General features: G+C 40.2%; 2 protein-coding genes across 2 annotated transcripts in view; one reads left to right on the top strand and one right to left on the bottom strand.

The window, feature by feature from the left end:
- LOC119720564 (DNA-binding protein RFX7-like) overlaps positions 1-9,184 on the top strand; it is a 30,932-nt gene extending 21,748 nt beyond the window's left edge. The window contains exon 7 of the mRNA XM_038190280.1: positions 580-9,184. Coding sequence (XP_038046208.1) covers positions 580-4,341 — 3,762 coding nt within the window. The 3' untranslated portion in view covers positions 4,342-9,184. The remainder of the gene's footprint in view (positions 1-579) is intronic.
- An 814-nt stretch (positions 9,185-9,998) lies between these two features.
- LOC119720565 (methylcrotonoyl-CoA carboxylase beta chain, mitochondrial-like) lies at positions 9,999-23,729 on the bottom strand. Its single transcript, XM_038190281.1, has 15 exons — positions 23,498-23,729; positions 22,438-22,589; positions 21,773-21,874; positions 21,236-21,363; positions 20,684-20,796; positions 20,203-20,316; positions 19,282-19,346; positions 18,905-19,004; positions 17,673-17,841; positions 17,097-17,173; positions 16,736-16,802; positions 16,178-16,334; positions 15,058-15,172; positions 11,891-11,976; positions 9,999-11,344 (listed from the first exon to the last, which is right to left on the bottom strand). Exons 1-15 carry the CDS (start codon positions 23,624-23,626, stop codon positions 11,227-11,229), a joined length of 1,692 nt encoding a protein of 563 aa, XP_038046209.1. The 5' UTR covers positions 23,627-23,729; the 3' UTR covers positions 9,999-11,226.
- Positions 23,730-24,690: the final 961 nt, after the last annotated feature.

Raw genomic sequence — 24,690 nt, 5'->3', positions numbered from 1 at the left:
TAGGTTTTTCCTATGGTGGTCGGCCGACCACCGTTGGAAATGTATACAAAAATACAATTTTCTTGATAATGACTTCACACCAGGTGCCATAATTTTACAGGATGCTTTAGACTGTCATTTACCAACTTCCTGTAAGGTATTTCGTAAAAAACTTGGTCGTTTTATGTTTCGATGTTTGCAAATGTTGTACTTTCCCTTTAAGCAAACAAAACACATGTATGGGTACATGCTGGAAAGACATACATTCATTTATAGCATTTGAAAACAGACAATTGAAAAAAACAAAAACACGCATTAATTTCATAGTTCTTCCTGGGTTTACAACAAATTTGACTGAATTTTAATGTCATTCCTTTATCCATCCATACTGAAAATATAGTTGTAGTTTTTTAAACAAAGTTTGAACTGTGCACAACATTGGTAAATGGGAGGACTGAAGTTGTCCAGTTTTAGTGTAAAGGAGACTTGCAAGTTTACTGCTGTATTGCCGCAAAACAGTTTGTCTTATCTGCAACAAATGCTGAACATATTTTTCTGGTTGATGGTTTAAATTCCAAATGCGTTTCATTTTCCTTGCAGAATGACATACCTCACAGCTCTTCCTCTTGCAAGTGCAGCCAAGAACAACAGCAGGCCGACCTGGCCAACACCATTGTCATCTGTGAATGGGCCGAGAAGATCTTTGCCACCCACTTCCAAACCACAGATGAGATTGCCCACCACCTTGCCAGCAATAAGTTAGTCTCTAGTTCCATGGCTTCCTTCACAGTACTCTCCAGTGGCAAGGATTCCTTGTCGTCATCGTCGAGGTCGCTGCGGTCGGATTTTGCAGTGGCGAAACTGCCTATTACACCGGAAGAGCGGCGGAAGGAGACACAGCATCAACTGCAGAAGAAGATACAGCAGCGGCAACTTCACAAGATGAAGGAAGAACAGTTGCGACAGGCCAACGAGCGACTTCCGGCACTGAAGCCTGGAGACCCCATCAAGGGTGCCAAACAGCGAGACGACCGAAAAGTACTGAACAGGAGCCACAGTATGCCTGATGAGATGCAAATGAATGCAAGAACTGATTCACACAGGGGGGAGAATAAAGAACTGGACAAGGCCCCCAATGGTAGCCAGTTTGGTAACCAGCAGGTTGATCATAATGCTAGCCTAGCTCACCAATCAGGGTTACAGACAAACAACAACAGCAATAACAACAGTAACCAGCTACCTGTTTCAAGCTCGGTAACCACCACCGTTACAACAGTCAAGGAAAGTCCAAACAACAAACGTCGTTTCACACCCATACAACCCAAGACTCCCGTGAGGGATGGTGCAGTAAAAATGCCCCTGAATGTCAACAACTTACCCAATGGGCCGATGGTGTTTTTTCAGCCGAACGGAACAATTCTGAATTCAAAAGGGCAAAAGCTTCCCCCTGGAGTCCAGTTCATTCAAATATCAAGTCTCTCTAATGGCTCCATGCCTCAGATGGCTACCATTCCCATACAGAACATTCCTAACCCCAAGCTGGTTGCCTCTGGGACAGCCAAGTCATCCGTTTCATCACCAGGAACGTCTAGAGCTCAGAATGTCATTGCTGTGCCAGTATCTCCTGGACAGGTCTTGAAAGGTTCTCCTGTCGCAGGGGGTGTACTTGTTGTCAAACAGTCCCCTCAAGCAGGCCTTGCCGCTAACTTTGTGAATGGCTCTCTACAAGGTAACAAGGTGTCAGTCGGACAGAAAGACCCTACGACGACATTGCCATCCCATAGCAACACTCACATGCTGCAGTTACAGTCAGACGCAGGAGGTGCGTCACCTCAGGGAGGCTGTAGTGCCACTCATTCAGGTATTATCCCCTCTTTGACTTCTACATCACTTCTTTCAAGCAAACAGGATGTCCTCACCTCGCCCCCTGTCCAGCCAAATTCGACCCCAGCTTGCTCATACACTGCAAACACCTCAACAGTACTCCTTCGGTCTGCACATGTGGAGCCTCAGAAGACTTCACCACAAGCAGATAATCACCCATCATCTGCTATGAATCAAGTTGCAGTTAATAAATTAAATGAGGTGAATCCAGTTGCCGTAGGCATTCCAACAGCTTCTGTTTCTCATCACCCATCAACAGCAGTCACCTTTTCGACCTTTCCATTTCAGAAGCAGACAATGACAGCTCGGGATGGTATGTCCATGGCAGGGAATCATGATTTGAATGTGTTATCCTCACAGGGTGGGCTAACGTGTGGTCTTGCTGCAAGTGACCACAAGCAGATACCTGCCAATTCAGCATCTGCACTTCTGGCGATCTTGTCCAACACTGCCAATAAGGAGCAAGGTCTTGAGGAAAGCAGAGGAGCTAGCAAGGTAGCCAGAGCCAACCCCCAGATTGGAGGAAGTAATCATAACCTCCAGCCTGCAATCATTTCTATGACAGGAACTTCATCAATATCACAATTGGCTCAACAAAATATGGGTGGTTTAGTTTCTACAGCATACAAAGCTTCACAAGATGCACATTTGAAGTCCAACATGATGTCCTCTGCAAGCCTGAAAAACGTGCCAGCTGTGCCAGTTCAGTTGACCAGGGCTCAAAAAGACCTACCACCAGCTTCTAACAGCGGTCTGATATCAATATTAACAGCACCAAGTCTTGAAACAAGTCATGTGAGTAACCTGCACCCGGCAAACCAACAGGTCAAGGAAGGCCATCAACAGATTTCATCCTCGTATCAGAGCATTCCTGTGTACAGCCTCCCAATAAACACTGCTAATCAACCTCTTGATCTAGCGGCACATCGGATTCAGCTGCCCATTGCTATGGAGTTAGGTAACAAGAGGCTGGCTTTATCACCTGTCCACGTCGACCAGTCTTCATCTGCAGTCTCCCTCCAACATCGAACATTACTCCCACAGATCAATGAGGTAGGCTGTAATGCCATGGAAGATGTCAACACCAGTATCCTGATCAAGCAGGAAATGGAAAACCTTGGAAGTCAGTTGGTTCAGCAAGGGATACCAGTCACGCAGCCTATCAGCTTTGTGAATGGTATTGCCCAGGGTACAGCAGTGATTGGCATCCAACAGCCAGCAGGCATGGAATGCCAAGGAAGACAGAGTACTACATCTAGTTTAAACCCACATTCTAACACAGCAACACCTATACCGCTGGGGATAGAGAGTGTTCCCCAAAGCCCCAACGACCCCAACCAGGTGTATTTCACATTCACACCGATCCAGCAGAGCACAGAGCAAGTTGGTGTAAGTGTAACCAGCCCCAGCCCGGTGAAGCCAATGCAGAAGCCCAAGCCAAAGTTTGGCACTTCACAGGTAAGCTTTGTTGCCCCCAATCGCAAACGACGAACTTCGGGTTCAACAAGGCGACCAAACACCAACGGCACAATAAATTGTCTTCCTCCTGCTGTCAGCCGTCAGATCACACCCACCCCCTCTCCCAGCGGTAGTCGTTGCTCGACGCCACTATCACCATCCTTGGTTTCAGCAATCAGCCAAGCAGATGCTGCAAGTATGCCACCCCCATCACCTGTGACAGTCCTATCTGACCCTAGTCAGTCTATGAGCAACAGGGCATCTACAAAGCGTGACCTGTCTAGCCAAAGTCAAACACCATGGGGGACACAGGTCATCAGTAACAGGAAGAGGAATCCATCCGGGCCTGCAACCTTGATGCAGCCGACCAAACAGCTTTCGTTAGATGCAGCTACCTTTTTACCCGAAGAGATAACAGATCTTAACATCCGTAGCTACAATCCCAATTTGGAGTTGAACACCTCACAGCATTATCAGCGAAGTCATAGTGTTCCTCTGCCAGCCTACCAGCCAGTCGTACTCAGTCAGGACAGGTTCATATCCAACTTCCCCGCATCTGTTGAGCAGCGAGGGGTAACCGTCAATAACCGGAGTTTTGGAGCTAAGCGCAACCTTACCCAGGAGTTGCAGGAGATCCAAGTCACAGACGAAGACTTCAATCCCGAAGAGCATTTCCTTGAAGGGAGTGACACAGCTTTTAATGATCTCCTGAATGCTGACTTGCAGCAACCCACCCAGGGTCAAGGGTCATGGGTCAGCAACATGCAGCCAGAGTGCTCCACCGAATTGGCTGTGGATTTCCCGATGACGTCTTGCAGCTCGGAAAGAGACACTGAGAATGAGCTAGATCTTGCCCAGGGATTAGGGGATAATTCCAATAGCACCACGTCGACTTTGAATGAAGAGATAGCTGCCATGGATGACATGGGCTCCAATCCAGTCTTTCATGATTTCACCCTTCCAAGCTGGCCCCAGATGGGTAGTAGTGGCAATCTAGCCTCACTGGAATGCAGTATGTAATCCAGAACCCAGTCAGGGGACTAGACCAAGAGAGAGATTTACCAGTTCCCAAGCTCAAAATATTGTTGCCTTTATGAAGCAGTTCAGTTTCTTCAGCTTGCTTCATACCAGAGGAATAGTTTCATAAACTTTTGAAGATTTGAAAATCAACTGTTACTGGAAAGGGAGTGTGTTTAGCCTCCTGTCTGCAGTCGGATGTAAAATCTTTTCGTTATTTTTTGTTCGTGCATAATGGAGCCGGCCAACTGATTTCCAACTCATCTGTTCATCTACACATAAATCATCACAGGAACATTGCTTTCAGTGGTGAGTGGGTGAACACTGTGAGCTTGTGTGGAGTTTGTTTTTGGGTTTACTTTGGCCAGCTTTGTTTTGGCAAGACGTGACCATAATTCAGAGATAAGCATTGGTCACAAAATGAGTTTTAAGAATGTGTACATTGAGTATTCAGATTTTTGACGTACATTTTGTGTAGATAACGTTTTTCCGTTTTTTGTTAACCTACGCACAGAGTGTAGTGTATGTGCAACCTTTCTATGCCGTTATTTGTCAGTTGTAGAACTGACTTTGTTCAATTTGTATTGAGTCAATGTGAATAGATTTGAACATATTTTGTGAAGATTTTTGAGTAAATACTAAAAATGTAAATACTAGAAAAACAAGCTACTTTTTGGCATTTTAAAAAGTGTAGTTTCATGTAGCTTTTACCGTTGTGTGAATAAATTAAATGCATTTTTGAAATGTTTTTTCTGGCACAGTTTGTTACAGATTTTTTAGAATTCTCTGTATTTTAGATATGAAGTGGAATTGGATGCCAGTTTCATGTGTGTTTTGTGATACTTGGAAAAATGGTTTTGTTTTGTTTTTAATCTTCTGAAAGTGTAAGAACTTTCCGGTAACTTTGCGTGTCTTGAAATTTACAGATAGTGCATTCGTGTTTGTTCAAACAAATTAAATGAATTGATCCCTGGTTTAATAGGTTTTCCATATTGGTATGATGTTGTCTTAGTTACGTGTTAATGAAAAAAACAAATGTCAAAACTGACAATGAAATGTGACAAATGAAATAAACGTTTGAACAATCATTATGTACATGAATATTTAAAATAAAAACAAATTATAATTATATATTTTCATAAATATGGGATTGATTGTTCATTAGATTGGGAGGTGTTGTAATGTGTACGTGTACATCAACAACATGTACAGGTAGAAAATGCCTTTGACTTTTTAGGAAACTCGTTTAGATACATGTACAAAATTGCACAGTTATGTCATTTTTATACCATTTTCTTCATTTGCTTGTACAGTTGAATTTAATTGGGTGCAGGCACAGTTTTACATGAAATGTTTTGGAGCTTTTTTGGAGGGGGAGAGAGAAGTTGCGAGGCTAATATATTCGAAGCATTTTCAGAAATGAGCAAAATATTTAAATCAGACTAGAGATGTGTGGATAATCCATCGGTGAAGAATTCTGTGGTAGCACAACTTACATGTATGTATCTCTTTTGTGAGTTGTGTGGTTTTGGGAACCAATTGTGGCTTTCCCTATGCTCTTTCAACTTGTATGTTTTATTCCAACCAAAAGTTCCCTTTTTTTCTTGTTTGGATGTCTGCAACCCTGCCAAACACCTTTTTGGGGGGTGGGGCACAAACAGACTGGTTCCCGGTCCGTTCATTATCGATACTGATCGTAGGGCGGGAACCTGCCTCCCCCGCGAAAATGGAATTATTATCTGACAGCCAGTAATTGGAAATTTGTAGAGTAACAATTTAATAACTAAACACTGGCCGATTATTTTTCGGTTGATTTTTTTCGTTCAAAAGTAAAGAACTTTTGCATTACTAGAAATATAGCAATTTCGAAAACAAATTCTATTTTTCGGGATGAAACTCCAAATTAGCACAGGGAATGCAAATGTCAACTTGGACATTCCAACGGTGTACCCCCAGTACCTGCTCTGGTTGTTTCACAGTGTTCTCCTGAAGAGCAGTGTTCGAAATATCCAGTTAAACCAATTCTTCTCATAATCACACACAACTCACAAACAAGATTTACATGATGCCACTACAAATCCTTCAATCATTTATCCAGATTTTTCAGAAAATAATTCTCAACAAAACAAGCGCTTTAGGACTGCATTCCGTTGGGTAACACTACAGGAATGCTGTACAATGTGAACAAAAATCCCTTCACAAAACTCCAGCAACTGCCCCTATGTAGAACTGTGCCTAGTTGTTCAGCTTTCATGTTTTGCAGATGGTCGGCCCTCTTGCGGTGTCACACTTGCATGCATCATAGAATGTGGAAATGCCTTGATTGTAAAGATGGTGGGTTTACCAGGAGGGGTAATGAGTGTCAGAGGTCATATGTGGCTAAAGTTTTTGGGTGACGAGGCTTTATAGATCGTTATGGAACAAGCTTGGCAGAAAAAAAAAAAACAGCATGTATGCACAACTACGATTTTTTTTAATTTTTGGGGCAACTTCTTGCAATGTTGAATGACCCCCGACCAAAATTACCCATTCCTACAAATCTTTTGCCTGTGCACACCTGCTGTTTTTAAATTTGTTAACTTAGCATTCGTTCCCGTTGAGAAGCTGAAGATTATTTTGACGTTGCGCCGTCTGTGCTTGCGATGGTCTTTTGATATGGTGCATTTTACTTGTGGATTCGGGCTTTAGGGTGGTGGCCTTTTTATTCAAGCAGTGCAGAATACCTGATGCTCAGTGGAAAGTACATGAATGTGCCATGCTCTCTGTCCATGTTACAGCCTCAATCTGATGGAGCACCTAAATGATGAGATGACGATCTCCTACACCACTCAAAATCCAAAGAAGAATCGTCATAACCTGTAGAAATTTCAGCTCGGTGGATACACTTTTGGAAAAAACAGTGAAAAACCATGCACAACCTTTTGATCTCGAAACACGATTTCATCCATAGCACTATATTTTCAAAAAATAAGTCAATTAACTGTTGATTGGAAATCACGTAAATTTCTTGATTTCTCCTAAATGACAGCAAGCAAGACGGAATAATTTCACGGGGTGTTTAATATCAGCAGATCTTTAATCCAAGCAAGCTTGTTGATAATTATGTGGTAGTTTACTTTTGGGATAAAATACACATGATCTTTTATAAACCTTAAAAAAAAGAAGCAAATCACTAGAACGGAAATGCTTTAATAAAAAAGCAGTACAAAAATAGAAAAAAATAAATCGATGTTGAGCATGTTTTCCAAGTTGGGTGCGACATCTACTTTCTACTGAGCATCAATACATTCTGCTTCCTAGTTATTCTCAGGTTTTCAATGAAGAAAAAAGTGAAAGAAGGAATTGTACATTTTCTAGCACTTTTGCTAGATGTTTTTTCTACGCCGTGTATAAAAAAGACAATTTGTAGTCGTTTCTTGAATCCAACATTGTCATTTTTATTAATGAAGGAGGGTGAGAAAGTGCGTGTAGACTCACACCTTGAAATGTTCGATACTGGGAACAGGAGTTAAAGAGCGAGTTAATTTGAGTGCTTATTTTTTCTTTTTCCAAAGACATTTATTGTAATTAGCATTTTAGGAAGGCATTATTGCATTGCAGTTGGTCATCGTGGCTGTTTTATTAATTGCTAAAGCTTTGCCACCATGGGAAGAGAATACAGTTTTTATGGTCAGATTCCCCCCCCCCCCTTGTATGGAAGATGCATCCCTGTGGTATGGAAGATGCATCCCTGTGGTATGGGAGAAAGTCTCCTGCAAAGAAATAGTATTGGTTTGCCGGTGCGACGGTTTTCAAAGAACATTCCCCCAAAAGCCAGGTTTGAATACCTCATAAATGTTGGTCAGTGTCGGACTGTTGCTGTGCCCAAGCACAATCTTTTAGGTGAGAAATAATTGTGGCTGTCAAACGAAAATGAACCTTTCCAATTTTGTGAGAATAATTTGCAGCCCTTTTTAAATTTCATTTAAAAATATAAGTTGCCACAGTTTTGCCTTGTGCAAAAATTGTATGGCTTTTCTCCGAGTTGGAGGGTCATAAAATGTTAAAAAATTATACCCTAAGTTTCAAATTGATGGTGCTGTTGAGCAGAAAATATGTGATCTGTCGGCACAAAAATGAGCTTAAAGTCAGACTTTTGAAGAATTTAAAATATTTATATTTCGGGAATCTGAAAATCAAGAGCTTTCCAATGGTATCACTTTCGGGTACGAAGTACAGTAACAGAAAGACTGTTGTAGAACAAAGTTTTGAGAAAATGGCATTTAAAATTCCTGCCATTGTATTACAGTGAATGAACAGTCGACCGATAAAGTGGGATGAAAATAGGTTTTAAAGATGTTTTGTATAACAAACAAAAAATTGGGAATGGTAGAAAAGGAATCATGGATTGAGTTTCACCAGAAAAAAAATTCTACCACCCCTTTGGATTTTCCTTTGCCCCACAATTTGCAGCTTAAAGCTTAATTTGTTCTGACAGGTCACATATTGCTTAACAGATAGTCCTAAGCAGACATATAGGCCCAATTTCATGGCGCTGCTTAACAGTTAGCAGAAAATTGTGCTTACTATAGCAGGAAATTGTGCTAACCTTAAGCACTATTTCATGGTTGAATGTGCTAATGGTTACGTGCGCATGCAGATTTATATTTTTACGTCACTAATTTAAGCATTTTTTCCTCCGGGGGTTAAGCGTGCTTTTGCTGTGCTTACTGCTTACGGTCTCCATGAAATAGACAGGCTCAGTTAGCAGACAATTTGTGTGCTTAGCAGCACCATAAATTGGGCCCAGCTTAAAAGTAAGCGCAAGTAATATACATCATGCTCTTTAGGTTGACCATTCTTGCTAGATGACGGCAAAACTGACTGTGCTAAGTAAACTTGTGTGCTTAGCATCGCCTTGAAAAAGGCTCTTGGTCAAAAAGTAGTGAGATGAAAGTACTTCATCACAAATGAGCATTATCGGGAATTTATTGTTGTACAGGTACTTTACAAACCATCCAGTAAGTTTCCTTCAAGCAATATAGAAAAACTGTTGAAGCTTCCATGTAGAAATGTTTCCCACAGTTTGGGACTCAGGAGTTTAGAATTCTATACTTTCTAGTTAGTTAAATTTAAAGAAAAGTAGACTTGGTTCAAGTCTGACGTATGTTACTTCAACCCATGCTAAAACAATGCCCAAGCATAGAGGTACATATTAATAACACAATAATGTGTCGTATTTGCTAGACTAATTTAGTGGTCTGGTTATCAGGAGTGCACTCCTTTTGCACTGATAGAAACCACCAAGGATACCAGCTGTATGATAGACATGGGCAATTCTCAGACTTGAATCAATTCTAGACAGAAGTTGTTATAAATACTGTCATATTAAGTTTAGATTGAACAAAATATGCATCCAACTTGGTCTGAAATTGAGATTACTTTTCCTTCAGTAAAAAAAAAAGGAATATCGAAAATGGCATATTATTGACACAAAAAAATAGCTCATAAAACCAATACAGTTTTGTATCTGTTCGGGACAGTTGCGTTACAAGTCTCAAGTTTTTACAACCACTGATCTGCTCTAAAGTAATCAGGAAAAGTGTTAAAGTACAATTTTGATGATGAACTGCAAGAACAAGTTCTCAGAGTGATTAAAGGAAAAAACAAAGGACAAAATATGAATTTAACTACAAATCCTTTATGTCCCTCTGCATTTTTAAAGTACAAGTACCCCTAGATGGCTCAGATTGTGTTGAGTACATGACTACTGTAATGTATATGCCATTTCTATTGGTCAGTTTTCTTGCTGTATTCAAAACATTTTTTTTTTCTTGTGTGCTTTAATGTTTTCAATAATTTTAAAAAATCCAACTGAAACCGATGTTTTAGGTATTAAAACAGTATTAACCATCATGTGTGATCATGCAACCACTTGTCAATGTTGGTCCTTTTTGTGTGTGTGTAAGTTGTGTAATTACTAACAGCTGATCCGTGAAGCCTGCCCCTTTTTATTCCCAAACAAAACTGCTATTGCGCAGCCAAGTTTCTGACAAAAGACCTACAAAGTACCAGTGCACATACACATGATGAGTGCGGTTGTAGCATATCGTGTAGCACGGGAGGGGTGCACATGTTGTTGTCACGGTCTACTCCCTGATATTTTTGTTGCTTGTTCCTACGGAAGCTGGACACACTTGGTGATTGTGCGTGTCTGGCAATTCAAATTCTCTAGTTTCTAACTTTACAAACAAAAACTAGAACCTGGAAAAAGGAAACTTTCTACATACAGCAACCCTCTTCCCCAGATCTACCCAATGGCAAAAGCACTGTGTCCGCAATTTTTCAAAATAGCCGTTGATGTGGTACACTTTTAGATAATTCACGAGCGTGAGTGGAATACGGAATAATGTAGTGAGTCTGTGTCCCACATATATATATGTACCACCCATTCAAAGATAGGGAACACAGACGCGCTACATTTTCTGCGTTCCACAAGCGCGAGTGGGATAACAAATATATCTTCAAGCAAACTTATGCACAGTAAAGATGGAACACGCATGCTCTACTCGGACTTTTCAGCAGTCGTCCTGTTACGTGTGCACGTGTGATGTGGACTGTTATATGCAATATTGCACTGTTGTTGCCATGGATTGACCAATCAGGATCCGGGGATTCAAATTTGCTTAAAGATTAAAGTGAATGTACAGTGAAATTGGTCGTTAAGACAAAAGAAATTGGCGATTTCCCTTATTTCTCAAATTGTTTGTGCCCCCTACAAGTGCATGTGATTATCTGCCAACATTTGCTGACTCGCTTCACAATGATCCTGAACATAACGAGCATCAAAATACTCTGAATTTCATGATCATGATATCTATTTATAATAACTGTCTCTGTAAATTGTCATCACATGCGGAAGACACCGAAGTCAGTGTTCTGTACAGGAGCGTTGAGGGCAGCGCTCAAACTAAGCGCAAGGATGGTGCGCGTGTCGGCAGGATCTATCACTCCATCATCCCATAACCTAAGAGAAATTGAAAAAAAAGAAAGAAAAATGATAGTCTCATAGATAGTCCCAAAGTCCCAGCAATTCAGTCTTATACCCTGGATTTCCTGAGTATGCCTTAGAATCTTGCATGTGTCTCCATTCTATGTACATGTAAATGTAGTTTTTTTGCATACAGTTGTTGAATCTTATTTAGCCAATACCTTTTGGCAATGTACAGAGCATTTGCACCGCAGCCATCTTTGAGGTGTGTGCCTTTGTTCAACAGGGATGTGCAATTCTTCTTAATGAATTACCATACCAAAACAAATCTCAATTCCAGTGCTATGCAATGTCTGTGACAGAGCATTTTATGAGCTCGGTGAATAAACCTGAACGTGTATTTTTCAAATGTTACACTTCCGTCATCTAGTAATGGTCAAGGAGATTACAGACAAGGAGTTTTGGATCATTTCTCTGAATCATTAATTGGATATGATGGTCAATTGGCTCTGTCACGGACATTAGGCTTATTTTCATAACAACTGGGATTGCCCATATACATTTTGATGTGTAACCACTGACCTAGCGCTGGAATAGTAAGGACTTCCTTCTTGTTCGTATTTCTCCAAGATGGGTTTCATCAAGGCTTCTTCCTCCTCGGCAGTGAACTGTGGAAATCCAGAACAGAAATTCCATCGCCTCACATTCAATTATACCAATAATGTGTATTTATAAAGCACAAGTATACACCAGTATTGGTGCTCAAGACGCTACATCATTATTACCCTGCTCATTGGCTCAATGAAACATTCTAATGACAATCTCAGCTCCCTGGGGAGTAAACAGCTCGATGCTGTCATTTTTGCGCAAAGCAGCTAAAATCAATCACAGTGACCATCTCTGCCCTCACAGGTACCCATTTACTCCTGTGTGGGGAGAAACAATGAGTGACAAAGTGCCTTGCCCAAGGACACACGCACCATAACCCCAGGCTGGACTTGAACCCACAAGCTGCAGAATTACCCGCAGACCATGAATACAATGCTCCAGACCATGAGGCCACGGCACTCTACATTCAATGCAGTTTTATGTGACCAGGTCAGAGGAATATTGTGCTAAAGGTTTACAGAACTATGTTTGGGAGTGACCAAAATCCCCAATCTGAAAAACATGACCTCCGCCATAAAACCTGGGGCGGGGGGAGGAGGAGGTGTGCATAATAGTCACATGACCCCATCAAATAGGGCTACTGGGATTAAGGGATTTTATACTAATAAAGTTGTCAGTCATCAGTTCATAAAAATCATCTTGTGTCAAAATCTGGTTTCGAATTTGACACTTTTCCTCAAAACCTTTCAAACACATGCACATCAATTTGAGGCTTTGCATGCCCTGAGTACTCAATTTAAAATTACAAATGAGTTATTTTGAACCTTGAACACATGGCACAGTTGTACTTTACACAACTCTCGAGGACAAGGCATTGTGTTTCCCTTTTTCCCTGTATTATAACACACTCCCATCGACTAAGCACATAAACGTATGTTTTCAATGTTTTTAAGGACCGTTTTCAACAAAAGATGAACAATCCAGGTCAACAAAGAATCTGTTGTTCTTTGTGCACGTACACACAAAACGGTTGAAATTCCGTATTTCATTTCATGAGCAAATTCTACTCTTTAACAAAATTTTATCTTTTCACAGGTCATTTCGCTGATACGCAAATTACTCCAAGCGTGAACATTTCCACCGAACAATTACAGCAATTTTAGCTATACCAGATGAAAACATTATACAGGTGAAACCGAGAAGTGTTCATACAACAGATGTTCATCAACACAGCCCAGTATACATCGGATCATATGTACATTGCGTGCCCTTTAACCATGTTAACAAATTCAAATTTTTTTCTACTAATAAATTTTCAACTTGTATGTTTTATTCCAACCCCAAAAAAGTCCTTTTTCTTTTAAGGACGTCTGCAACTCTCTGAAAAAAAAAAATTGTTTTGGGCACAAACAGATCTGCTCTGCAAGCAGACTGGCTCCTGGTCTGTACATTATCGATACTGATTGTGGGGCAGGAACCAGCCTAACCCACGTGAACGGAATTATTGTTCGGAAGCGAATCATTCAAAAATTGTAAAGTAATAATTCTAAAAATCAACACGGGCAGATTTCGTTTTTTTTCGGTTGATGGCTCATTCAAAATACTTTTGTATAGTTAGAAAAATAGCAATTTAGAAAAGGAATCAATTTTTCGGGATGAAACTCGAGTATAGCACAGGGAATGCGACTTTAACGCTTGTCAGGTTTCAGAACTCATTTGAGTTGGTCACGGTCGCTTGATGACACTTCATAATATGAGCTGACAGCATGTGAAGATGAGGATAAAATGTCATTCAACTCTATATAGAGGTCAACAAACTAAACATGCACTTTTTTTCCTGTTTTGGACATAGCTGTTAAATGTACATAGGATAATTTGCTTGTGCATTTTTCGTTGTTGAAGCAACAAAATTGCTCAAATCTTTAGAGGGTGCACTCATGTCAAACCTGTTGAAGTTTCAGCTCAGAGGATACTTTTTGAGAAAACACAGAAAATGTATGCACAATATTGTTGGATCTCGTAACTGGATTCCATTGCTATCGCGGGTACCCTGTTTTAAAACCACTTTCAATTTGAGTTTTCTTCCAAACGATACCATTTCATGGGGAATAATCTCACAATGTGTGTTTAATACCAGTCCTATCTTCACTGCGAGCAAGGTTGTTGTCATCAAATCGATAGGTGTTTTTCCATTTAATGGCAAATGATCTGACATGGCTTTCGGTTGGCACTTTTGTGCATTCTAAAGGGCAATTGTGTGGAAGCTCGCTTTACAATTAATGGGGATATTTTGTCAACTCTGTGCTGTTATTCTATGAAGTCAAAGCATTTAGGGTGGATTATTCTCACAGAAGATCCCTTCAAGTTAAGTGACTAAACTGCAAGAAAAGAGGCCAACAAAATAAACTTCTGCTGGTTTTGCAATAACTTTGTTATCAGTAACTATCATTACAAAAAAAAAGGACCTGGCAGAAATTTAAATACCTTTCATTTGAAAATGTCCTCATACTGTGCACTATGGAAGGGTTTTATATATTGTTTTATATAACAGACATACAGATCCTTGTCATTTGATTGGTGGAACTCACATCACCTGACATTCGTTATTGCTCCCATTCACGCCGCGGCTCAAAAAGTACTATCCGCCCATGGGGAATGGGAAATACTATTGAACAGTTAGGATCATGACGGGGTATTTGTGTGCAAATGCATGCTGGTGTGCGCGTTCAGCATTGCGCGTAGCGCGTATTGTTCCAAAGAGCCAGTGCTACAGCGTTGGGTTCAAACATTTTCGTTAAGGGGTGGTTTGGAAGACAAAAATACATTTTCTTCCAGTTTTGTATTGAAATAAAAGTTCAAATATATCAAATGACAAGGATCTATGTGTCAGTTATATAAAACAAATATTGAGTGGCTTTAAATTGTGAAATGGGAGGAATATTATTGCTCGGTAAAATCTTGACTTTTCCATTTCACGAGGCGAAGAAAAGTCCAGATTTTACCTTGCGATAATATTCCTCCCATTCCACGCTGAGCCACTCAATATTTGTACATGTATACTGGATACTGACTTCCCACTAGTAGGGTTAATCAGAGGAGAATGGGGCGGGGGTCAGAGTGGGCAGGTTTGTGTGTCTTACCTCTTGTCCCATTCGTTGTTTCTGTGCTTTCTGTACCTGAGCCAGTACCAAAGCTGCCTGCTTGCCTCCCATGACGGAGATCCGCGCGTTGGGCCACATATACAGGAATCGTGGACTTGGCAAGTAAAAAAGTACAATATACCAGAAGTTAGATTCAAGCCGTCACCGGTTCATAATCTTCTATTAAAAGACAAGTTATACGACATTCAATTGAACCATGACATGGAATTCCTTTGTCGTTCTTATTCCACTATTACTTGCCAAGTGACCAGAGTTGTAATTGATTTGTGATTGAGTGGATTACAGTTCTGCAATAACGGGCTCTCTCACTGACTCACGCGACCCAGCCTACATCCAGTCAGCATCGCCATTTGTAGTTGGCAAAGATCCTATAGTGCACTGTGCAGTAGGTAGAAGGCAAGCCTTCAAAGCTGTGCTGGATGGCAAAAACTGTGAGAGAAACGTGGAGCCAACACCCAGTGCTGGGTCAGCACAATTATGACAACCGTGCACAGCACAGGTAGTGGCCATTATGCCATTTGATAAAGAATTTCCTGTTATTTTACGTAAAAATAAGTCCTGCTGTCAATATGCTCTGTTGTTAGCAACGCACGACTTGGTTACCAACCAAACGCTTGCCTACTACAATTGTGGCCAATCAAGGGGAAACTGGATGGTCACATGGTAGTTTAATGTCTTATGATGAGACCCTAAACAATTATCGGATTTCAATAAAAACATTTAATTAAAAATGACACAACATACCGGCACTTCATTATACATCATGTTTCAGACTATCTTCCATGTTGTACTTTTTAATCATTTCATTTTGAATGGCGGGAATATTATTTTTAAAATAAAGAAATTATTTATTTACTTACAACTCTGTGCATTTTATACTTGCCAACAATGATGAGAAATGCCAATGGTCCCCCCCAAAAAAATTTCCAGTCAATTCCTCATAATAAGCTCACAATACTGCTGCAACTTTTTCCTTTTCAAATTTTTCCTTTTTGTTCATTTCACCTGACTTACTTTGTCCTACTAATTTGCTTCTTTTTTATTTACAAGCCACTAAAATATTTAGCTTAAAAATTGACATGACAAATCTGTTTCTTACCCATAGGCCCGTCCACACATTCCATAGTTACCGGCACCGAATGACCCACCTACGATGACCGTGATCTTGGGAACGTTGGCGCATGCTACGGCATTCACCATCTTGGCTCCATTCTTGGCTATACCACCCGCCTCCGCGTCTCGGCCAACCATGAAACCTAGGGCATTGTGGGAAGGGGAGGGGAGTCATAGGAAATTGACAAGAAAATGTGCGATTCTTGCATACATGTATATACACATGTATTGATCAAAAGTAAGGACTAATCCGGGAAACAAGCTTAGAAGCTTTCACTGAGTTGGAACCATGTGTTACATGCAGACACATTGGCAACTCATTGTCTGAACCAGCATTTGTGGTGTGCATACCACCTTTGCAAAATTAAATGACTTTTAATTCAATGGCTTTTAATTAATGTTGACGAATTAGCCAAAGCTGGAAAAACAAATTGCAAATTTGATAAACCTCACCAAGGGACAAACTAATTGTCAATGAGAACTTATGAAGTGTTTCATGGTGTAAGACATTGATGTATACAGCTGAAATAAAGAGCAAACTTACCTGTGATGTTCTGTAGAAATATTAGGGGAATTTTCCGTTTGCAGCATAGTTGAATGAAGTGAGCAGCCTGTCAAACAACAAGCAGAAGTATTATTTGCCAAAACCTATAATAATTCACGAGATCCCATTCAACTTTAAATTCACAAAATTCACAAAAGTGTATGTTACTTCTTAATGCCTCCGAGTTTCAGAACAGACAACATCATGGACTCAATGCATAACTACACCCTCAATAGTAACAACACAATTCCCGAGTAGATACCATTTTTTTTTAAAGACAGTCCACATAACTGCACTGTTGAGAAGTTTGTCCCACATTTTTAACTTGAATTTCTTACAAAACCATGCAGATTTTGCTCACCTTTAAAGCACACGATGAATACAGCACCCCGTTGTTACCAAGGATACCTACTGGGTAACCATGGATATGAGCAAATCCTACACAAAAACGTGAAGAAAAAAACATTAATGGTTTAATATGATGGCATACACAAATCAGTCTCTGATTTTTTTCTTCAAGTTTTGCAAATAACTAATCATTTGCCTGGCGGGAAAATCATCAAATCTCGATGTGTGTATGCATAGTTTGAAGACCAATCTGAATTATACGGATGATTATTGTACGTGGTCAAATTAATATTCGAATGGAGAATTTGGCATAACATAATCTTCAGTTGTGCAAAAAGCCACTAGACTTCAAGTTTTGTTCGGTTATAGAAGGCACTGCAACAAAAACACGAACTGAAAATGTGCTTCTGAAAAGGTAGCTTAAATCTGACCAAGTCATACATCCAACGACACTGAAAGGTTATCAACGTGTCACAATACAGCGTCTTGAACTCATCAAACACACAGATCGTCCACAACCCTCATGATGACCTATCAGATGTCACACAGAGGTCAACCTTACATTTCACACTTCTTCGATGTCACTGACCTGTTATCAACGTGTCTCCGTACAGCGTCTTGAACTCATCAAACACACTGCCGTCAACGACCCTTGCGATGACCTCTCTGATGTCATACACTTTGCTGAAGTCGCTTTGCACAATGCCGTACAACTCATCAACTGAGTAAACTGGGTCTCGCGGCTCCTGAATTGGAATCTAAGAAAATAAAAGAAGATAATTTTAAAGGAGCGGAGTTTGAACCTGCGACTTTCAGATTGCTGTTCCGGTGCTATACATAATTTGTTTGTTAATTGAAAAAATAAAGCAGCAAATGTTTTTTTCCAGAGTGTAAAGCAAATTTGCAAGGAATCTTATACATGCATATATTAAATATTACATAAATGTTGACCGCTTCAAGCGATATAGTAAAACTAGCCTCCAGAGATTATTGGTAAAGTGTTCATTTAGAAAAAGCTACAGGAAGCCCTAGGACAGGCTAATATTTCTGTACTAAATGTCAAATTTTGTTTTATGACACTGATATCAGGCCTGCAATTGGGAAGTAGAAAAAAGGAAATTCCAAGCTTTACATGACTTTATACAGTGTTTTTTTTAAATGGAATATGTGTGAAGTGAAAACAAGGAAATCAGCTAATCCAAGGAAAAGTTGCTTGCCTGTTATATATTCTGCATAGTTTTAGATATATTTGATTATTAAATTCTTCATTTTAGCACTCTGAAAGGTCAAAAAGAGCACATGCACACAGAATGCAGTAAAGCATGGCTGTGATTTCAACTGCTTGCCCTGAGTTTACCGAACAATACTGCAAAGGGTTTTGAAAGGTGAAAACTCAACACAGAGAACATTTGGTCTTGCCATGTGATCAGTTCTATGGGCAAAAGTGAAGACGCAAAACTTTAACCCTGCTAGTCTTCTGCACTGCACAACCCTTCAAGTTTTGCAAAACCACATCTGCCCATACAGTTCAGCACCCACACTTCAAATTCCTTTGAGGTAGTCTTCTGTGGAGCATGGATAACACTTCAAATTCCGTCACAATTCTTTTGTGTGGTTAAGCTCAGGGCAAGTAGGCAGATTCGTTAACGCTTTACTGCTCTCCACTGTGCTGTTTTTTTTGTGTGAGTCTCTGAGTGAAACATTTAATTTAATGCAGGTTCGCAAAGGGTTTTACATACAGCTCTGAATACTGACTTCCCACTAGGAGGGTTAAGGGTGTTGGAGAGTCAAAGACAAGGATGATTAGTGTGTCTTGCTTACATTTGTAGTTTTCTTCCGGTTAAGGTTGGCCACTGTTCTCCTGGCGAGGTACAGCGCATGACTGTCGTCTTCTGCAAAGTGGTCTGTCACGCCCGACGTCCTGAGAGAAACATGTACCATCATAAAATGTTGATAAAAATCATCTTCTAAAGGGTTTTCTTAAAAACTAAGGGAGAGAACAAAAATACTAAATAGCATGAGATACGAAGATGACTGATAAAAAACGACATTAGTACAATTTTCAACCTATTCTAAGGTGCCTTTGTCTCGGGAACGATGGCAAGAATTGAAATTATGTCTTGGATACTGTTATTTCATTGCTCCAGAACAGCCTCGTGTCAAGTTTGGAAAAAGAAAACAAATAAGGAGCCCCCTACCTGCAATGGAGGTCTGCTCCGCCCAATTCTTCGGGAGACACCACCTCACCAGTAGCTGCCCGTACCTGTGGTAACAGAATCATTCCCATCAGAATCAAAGCACATCTTGCAAAACACTCAAACAAGTACAATGGATTACATGGATTACAATCTTGCTTTGTCCAATCACAAATCAATCGTAAGTCTGGCCACAAGAAACACGGGATGACCACTGTGCATTTGCCACAGTTTATTTAAAATAGCTTGTGACTTGACTTCCAATTTCTGACTACAACTCTGCATTACACTAAGGGCTCCATGCGCCAACAAACGAGGGCACTTTTTTACCACTTTTGAGAGGCCCGTGGATGGGACACACAGCGTGTGCGTACTGTACTGTACTGGTTCGCATGCGAAGTATGCACGACTTCCTGAATGTGCCAAAGCTATATAGCCATATATATCGCGTGAGCGTCAGGCATTGTCGACGCGTGAATACATTCAAATTTAACCTGCGAAGGTCTCCCAGACTAATTCCCGACTCCAATAACTTTAGATAATTCGAAATACGCAGTGGATGGACCGGGAACCAGTCTATGTCTGTCCCAACTCTCCTTTTCTGGCCGTTAAAGGGGTACGGTACTTGTGCACTGAGCCCATAGACCTGTTATGCCATAACTATAGCATCGGAAAACTGTCCCAAGTATAGTTGGAGCCATTGTCATAGACCAATTCCGTCACGCTGTCACTTCTATCACAAAGGCCCCCTTCAATGGTGAAAGCATTGTGCTAGCTATTGTTCAGATAATGGACAAGGGGCAGTCGCTTTGCACAGAGCTTTTGCCATTGAAGGGGGCCTTGTGCGTGTACAGCGATCACGTGCCCGGATTCGCCTTTAGTTGGGGCGTGACTGACCTATCTGGAAAATCAACCCAGTCTTACCAATGGCGGCCCAGCAAGGAAGATGGTTCCCTGCTCCTTGACAATGATGCTTTGATCAGCCATGGCAGGTACGTACGCACCTCCAGCGGTACAGCTACCCATGACAACGGCGATCTGGTTACCAGTGAAACAGACAGAGATTAACAGATAACGAGAGACAGGAAAGTCATTGGCAAGAAAAGAACCCAATATTTTCTTGAAAGTAAAGTCTGTCACCAGCCAGCGTGGCCCATCAGGCCGCGTTTATCTCAAGTTTCAGCGATGCGATATGAAACGACTGAGAATATTTCTACTGTGCTAACCCTGTAAGCACACAATCCTCAGTTATGGGATGTTCGCATTCGCAGAAGCCAAAATTCCTCGCTAACCCATGAAATAAGCTTATTATAAGAACGGAATTTTTGACTACTGTACGCAGAATATAGACCCAGTATTTTGAGGTCAAAGGTCACTGACCTCGGCTATCCAAAGGGTCACTGACCTGAGGTATGCCCATGCTAGACATGACGGCTTGATTGTAGAAGATGCGGCCAAAGTTGTCTCGGTCTGGAAAGACTTCATCCTGCCGGGGTAAATTAGCTCCTCCTGAGTCCACTGTGGGATAAGGAAAAGACCATTTAAAAAACACCATTCCCGTATGAAAGATGAAAACATAGGCTTCGTGGTAATTTCGTCCCTTAAATAGTAAGGCCATTCAGTGTCATTTTTACTGTTCAGCACAAACTTTCCATAATTGTTGGGGGTTTTTGGTTAATTTTTTTCTTGGTTTGTGCTTTCGTTTTTACATTTTCAAATCAGAAATGAGTCTTGCTTGATTTGAAAGGGCATATGCCACTGTGTTTTTTTTTTATTTTGCCTTTACTATGGCAAGGATCCCAACTATAGTTGGGATCGTCTCATCTATAGTTGGGACGATGCCATAGTTGGAGCATAACGTTTTCATTGGCAATAGCTGCACAATGCCCTAACTTGTAGCCAAAGTTCACTTGTCATGGACCATGAATTGACGGTGCAAGTCAGAACAGCTACCTACCTAAATACACACAGGTCAGGTTGTTTTCTCTGGCGATGTCTTGTGCTCGTAGATGCTTCTTGATTGTGATTGGATAGTAACTGCCTGCTTTGACCGTTGCATCATTGGCTACAATCATACAGTCAACCCTGGAACCAAAGCATATCCTCTAATTTATCTTTCTAAAGATTTCAAATTAAACCAGGAATTTCATTGTGGACCCTGTTTATGAAGGACTGAAAGATTTTCTGTTTGAAATGCATTCATGTTTTGTTTCATTGTCAATAAATTCAAATTTGAAAACAGACAATAAATCCAAGGAAGCAACTTGATGAAGATGACAAGCACTTTGAAACATGAAAATAGCTAATTGTTTGTATAAATAAAACTGATCAATGTTAATAGAAAGTATAAGTATAAAAATATTTACATTTTCCAAATCTGTGATTTTGCTTCTTGCACACAACCACCAAAGGTCTTATTTTTCAACCACCTACATGTAAGACAATTAAAAAAAAATGCACAAAAAATGTCAAAAATAATATGACAGACACCTACCCAGACACCCTGCCAATACCCGTGATAATTCCCCCGGCAGGCACTTCCTCTTCACCATACAGATCGTAGCCAGCCAGTTGAGACAACTCCAGAAATGGGGAGCTGAAAAACATGAAAATCAGATAAAATTGAAAAATTGGGTTTTGTCATACCTCGACATAATTTATAAGGACTACTCAGTTTCACAAAAAAAACCAATGAATGAACACTAACACAGGAATGTCTTTGTCAACGTTCATGTGAGTAGCTACAAGTGAATTCACAGGTACATTTACCCCTTCAACGTTTACAACGAGCGAAATTAGGTAGGACCCGTGAATGCATTGCTGTTAATTGTACACTAATCGTGCCGAGGTGAAGACACTGTAGATATGTGCACATTCCGATTGAAATTAATCATGTGTACTTCGCACCATCAAGGCTCAACCACGGCGTTCACGCAGTGTGTCCAAGACAAGGAGCTCTCACAAGTTGCCACAAAGCACCATCTACACGTAGAGTCCATTTTCATTGTTACACCCCAACTATGGCAATGGTCCCAACTATTTTGGGGACAGTCCCAAGAATAGTTGGGAAATTCCTAACTGTATTTGAGACAAACCACACTGTAACTGGGACAGGGCCATAGTTGGGGTGTAACAGCTACAACTGTAATCGATTTTTACCCTGGATCCAGGAGATTATTGATGCGATCCCTGACCAGCATCTTCCCCTGGGATACATGACGCTGGATGCTCTTGTCCCCACCTCCTTGTGTGACTGTAGCTACATTTGATTTCAGCTCAGCAACTAGCTCTTTCATGCGGACATAGTTTTCCTGTGTTGCAAATAAAGTCAACAGTAAAATGTCAATTTTACCAAGATCTGTTTATTCATCCGTGTTATTTTGTTATATGATTGTATAAAATTAACCTGTTAACCAGGCTGATAAATACAGTTGACTCTTGTTAATACAAACTCAGTGGGACCTTTAGCCAAAATGTTTGTTATATCAGAATTTTGTATTAAGTGGAGTGCCAGTCCTATTCACTGTACATATTAATGCACACTCAGGACCAAGGCTTTATGTTTGCTATAGCCAGAATTTGTATTAACTGGGATTGTATTAACGAGAGTCAACTGCATTTGAAAAATTGGCCTATGGCTGTTTTTTTTAATCAAACACATGTACATAGGCAGTGTAAAACAATAAAGGAACACAAAGTCACAATTCTTACTTTCTGGGGAAAAAATTAAAATGAGTGCATGGACAGAGAATTGAACCTGACGCATCGATCCTCACGATTCCTAGTCTTGCACCCTATCCATTGGCCACATGTTTGCTCGGGTTAGAATGGTAATTTAATGTGTAGGCCTACTTGTATACGTGTGGCTGCTTGCAAACGGATAAAAAGGGGGACTGGTTCATGGCTATATAAACACATCTAAAATAAATATTAAAATAAAAGTAATATAAACTCTTCATTAATCTTATTGTCACAATTTCATTACTAACAATGTTTAATTTAAAATGAGTCAGTTACACATGCCTAGTAATTAATATAGGCCCTATATTTAGTTTCACCCACAAGAATGTATACTATATAGGCCATAAAGGCCAAAAAACAAACACCATTGAATTGAACTGAATATGTTTAATCAAATGATGAACATGAATGATTGATAAACATGATCTGATGATAAACAAATAAATCTGAAAAAAAAATAATGAAAAGAAAAGTACACCTTGTATTGGTCCGAATTCTTGTCTGGTGGTGTTCCGATCGTGGCAATTCTTTCACCATAATATGACCTATATGTGCCTGCCACATTCCTCCACAAACTGCGACTCAAAAGGCGACAGCAAACATTCATTTTGACACTTTATATTGCACGTCTTCCTGCACAAAATAATGTTCAGATGGGCGCAGCCATGTTGCTTCGATAATCGCCGCATTTTCTATCTGGCGCCCTCTCTCGGCAGATTAGAGCGGCAGGTTTTAGCGAAATATCGGTGTCACATAAACTGTGGAACACATGTTGGATTAAAGTTTAAACCCTGCACGACGTAGACTAGACGCTTGCACTTTCCTCATCATGTTTAGTCTGGTTCCCTGACCCCATTTTCCTTTGAACTTCAAAACTGGGGCCAGGAAACAGTCTACATCATGTTCACTACGGTATGTGCAATACCGCGAACGAGTCGGTATTTTACAGTACACCAGTAGCTTCAAAAAGCTTCTCAAGTTATGATAGACAATGGTGACAGGACATAAAAAAAACCCAAATAAAACTTATATTAGTATTGAAAATACAGCACTGCCCCCCCCCATACAAAGAGCTAAAGAAAAGAAAGAAAAACCAGCAAATGTGCAATTTGTATTCCAGATCTGCTGTAAAAGCATGTCAAAGACAACAACTGAAAGAAATCAACTCCAGCTCATGTGTACTTGTTTATTCGATTTTAATTACAAATTTCAAACTAAATCAATGATTCCATTTTTGTAACCAATTTAAAAAAACAACACCTCCCAAGTGATTTGTCAACAAGATCTGCATCTCATACTAAAGTTTGCAGTAAAGCCTTCCAATGGCACTGTAGAAAACATCACCCATACAGTACTCATTTACACTGTAAAGTTGGATCACTAAAAGCTCTTATATGACCATTGTATATGACAATTCTTTGTAGTCCACATAGAATAAACATGTTTTACAGGGTAAACACATGATAGATGAAATTTCAAATTTACAGCCAAAGAAATTGTCCCAATGGAATTTAAAGCCAATGACATTTATACAATAGCGACATTTACTTTAATCCCAATTCGGTGCTAATTTGAACTTTGAAGTTTCTCTACACATTCTCTAAGCTTAAAATCTTGGAAGTTCAAACCGATTTAAGCTGTGCCAATTTTCATGTAGACGCTAAGCACGAG

Source organism: Patiria miniata, unplaced genomic scaffold (assembly GCF_015706575.1).
Source record: "Patiria miniata isolate m_02_andy unplaced genomic scaffold, ASM1570657v1 HiC_scaffold_9, whole genome shotgun sequence".
Classification (NCBI taxonomy): domain Eukaryota; kingdom Metazoa; phylum Echinodermata; class Asteroidea; order Valvatida; family Asterinidae; genus Patiria; species Patiria miniata.
The sequence above is the reverse complement of the archived record's forward strand: the minus strand, read 5'-3'. Positions and strand labels throughout refer to the sequence as shown.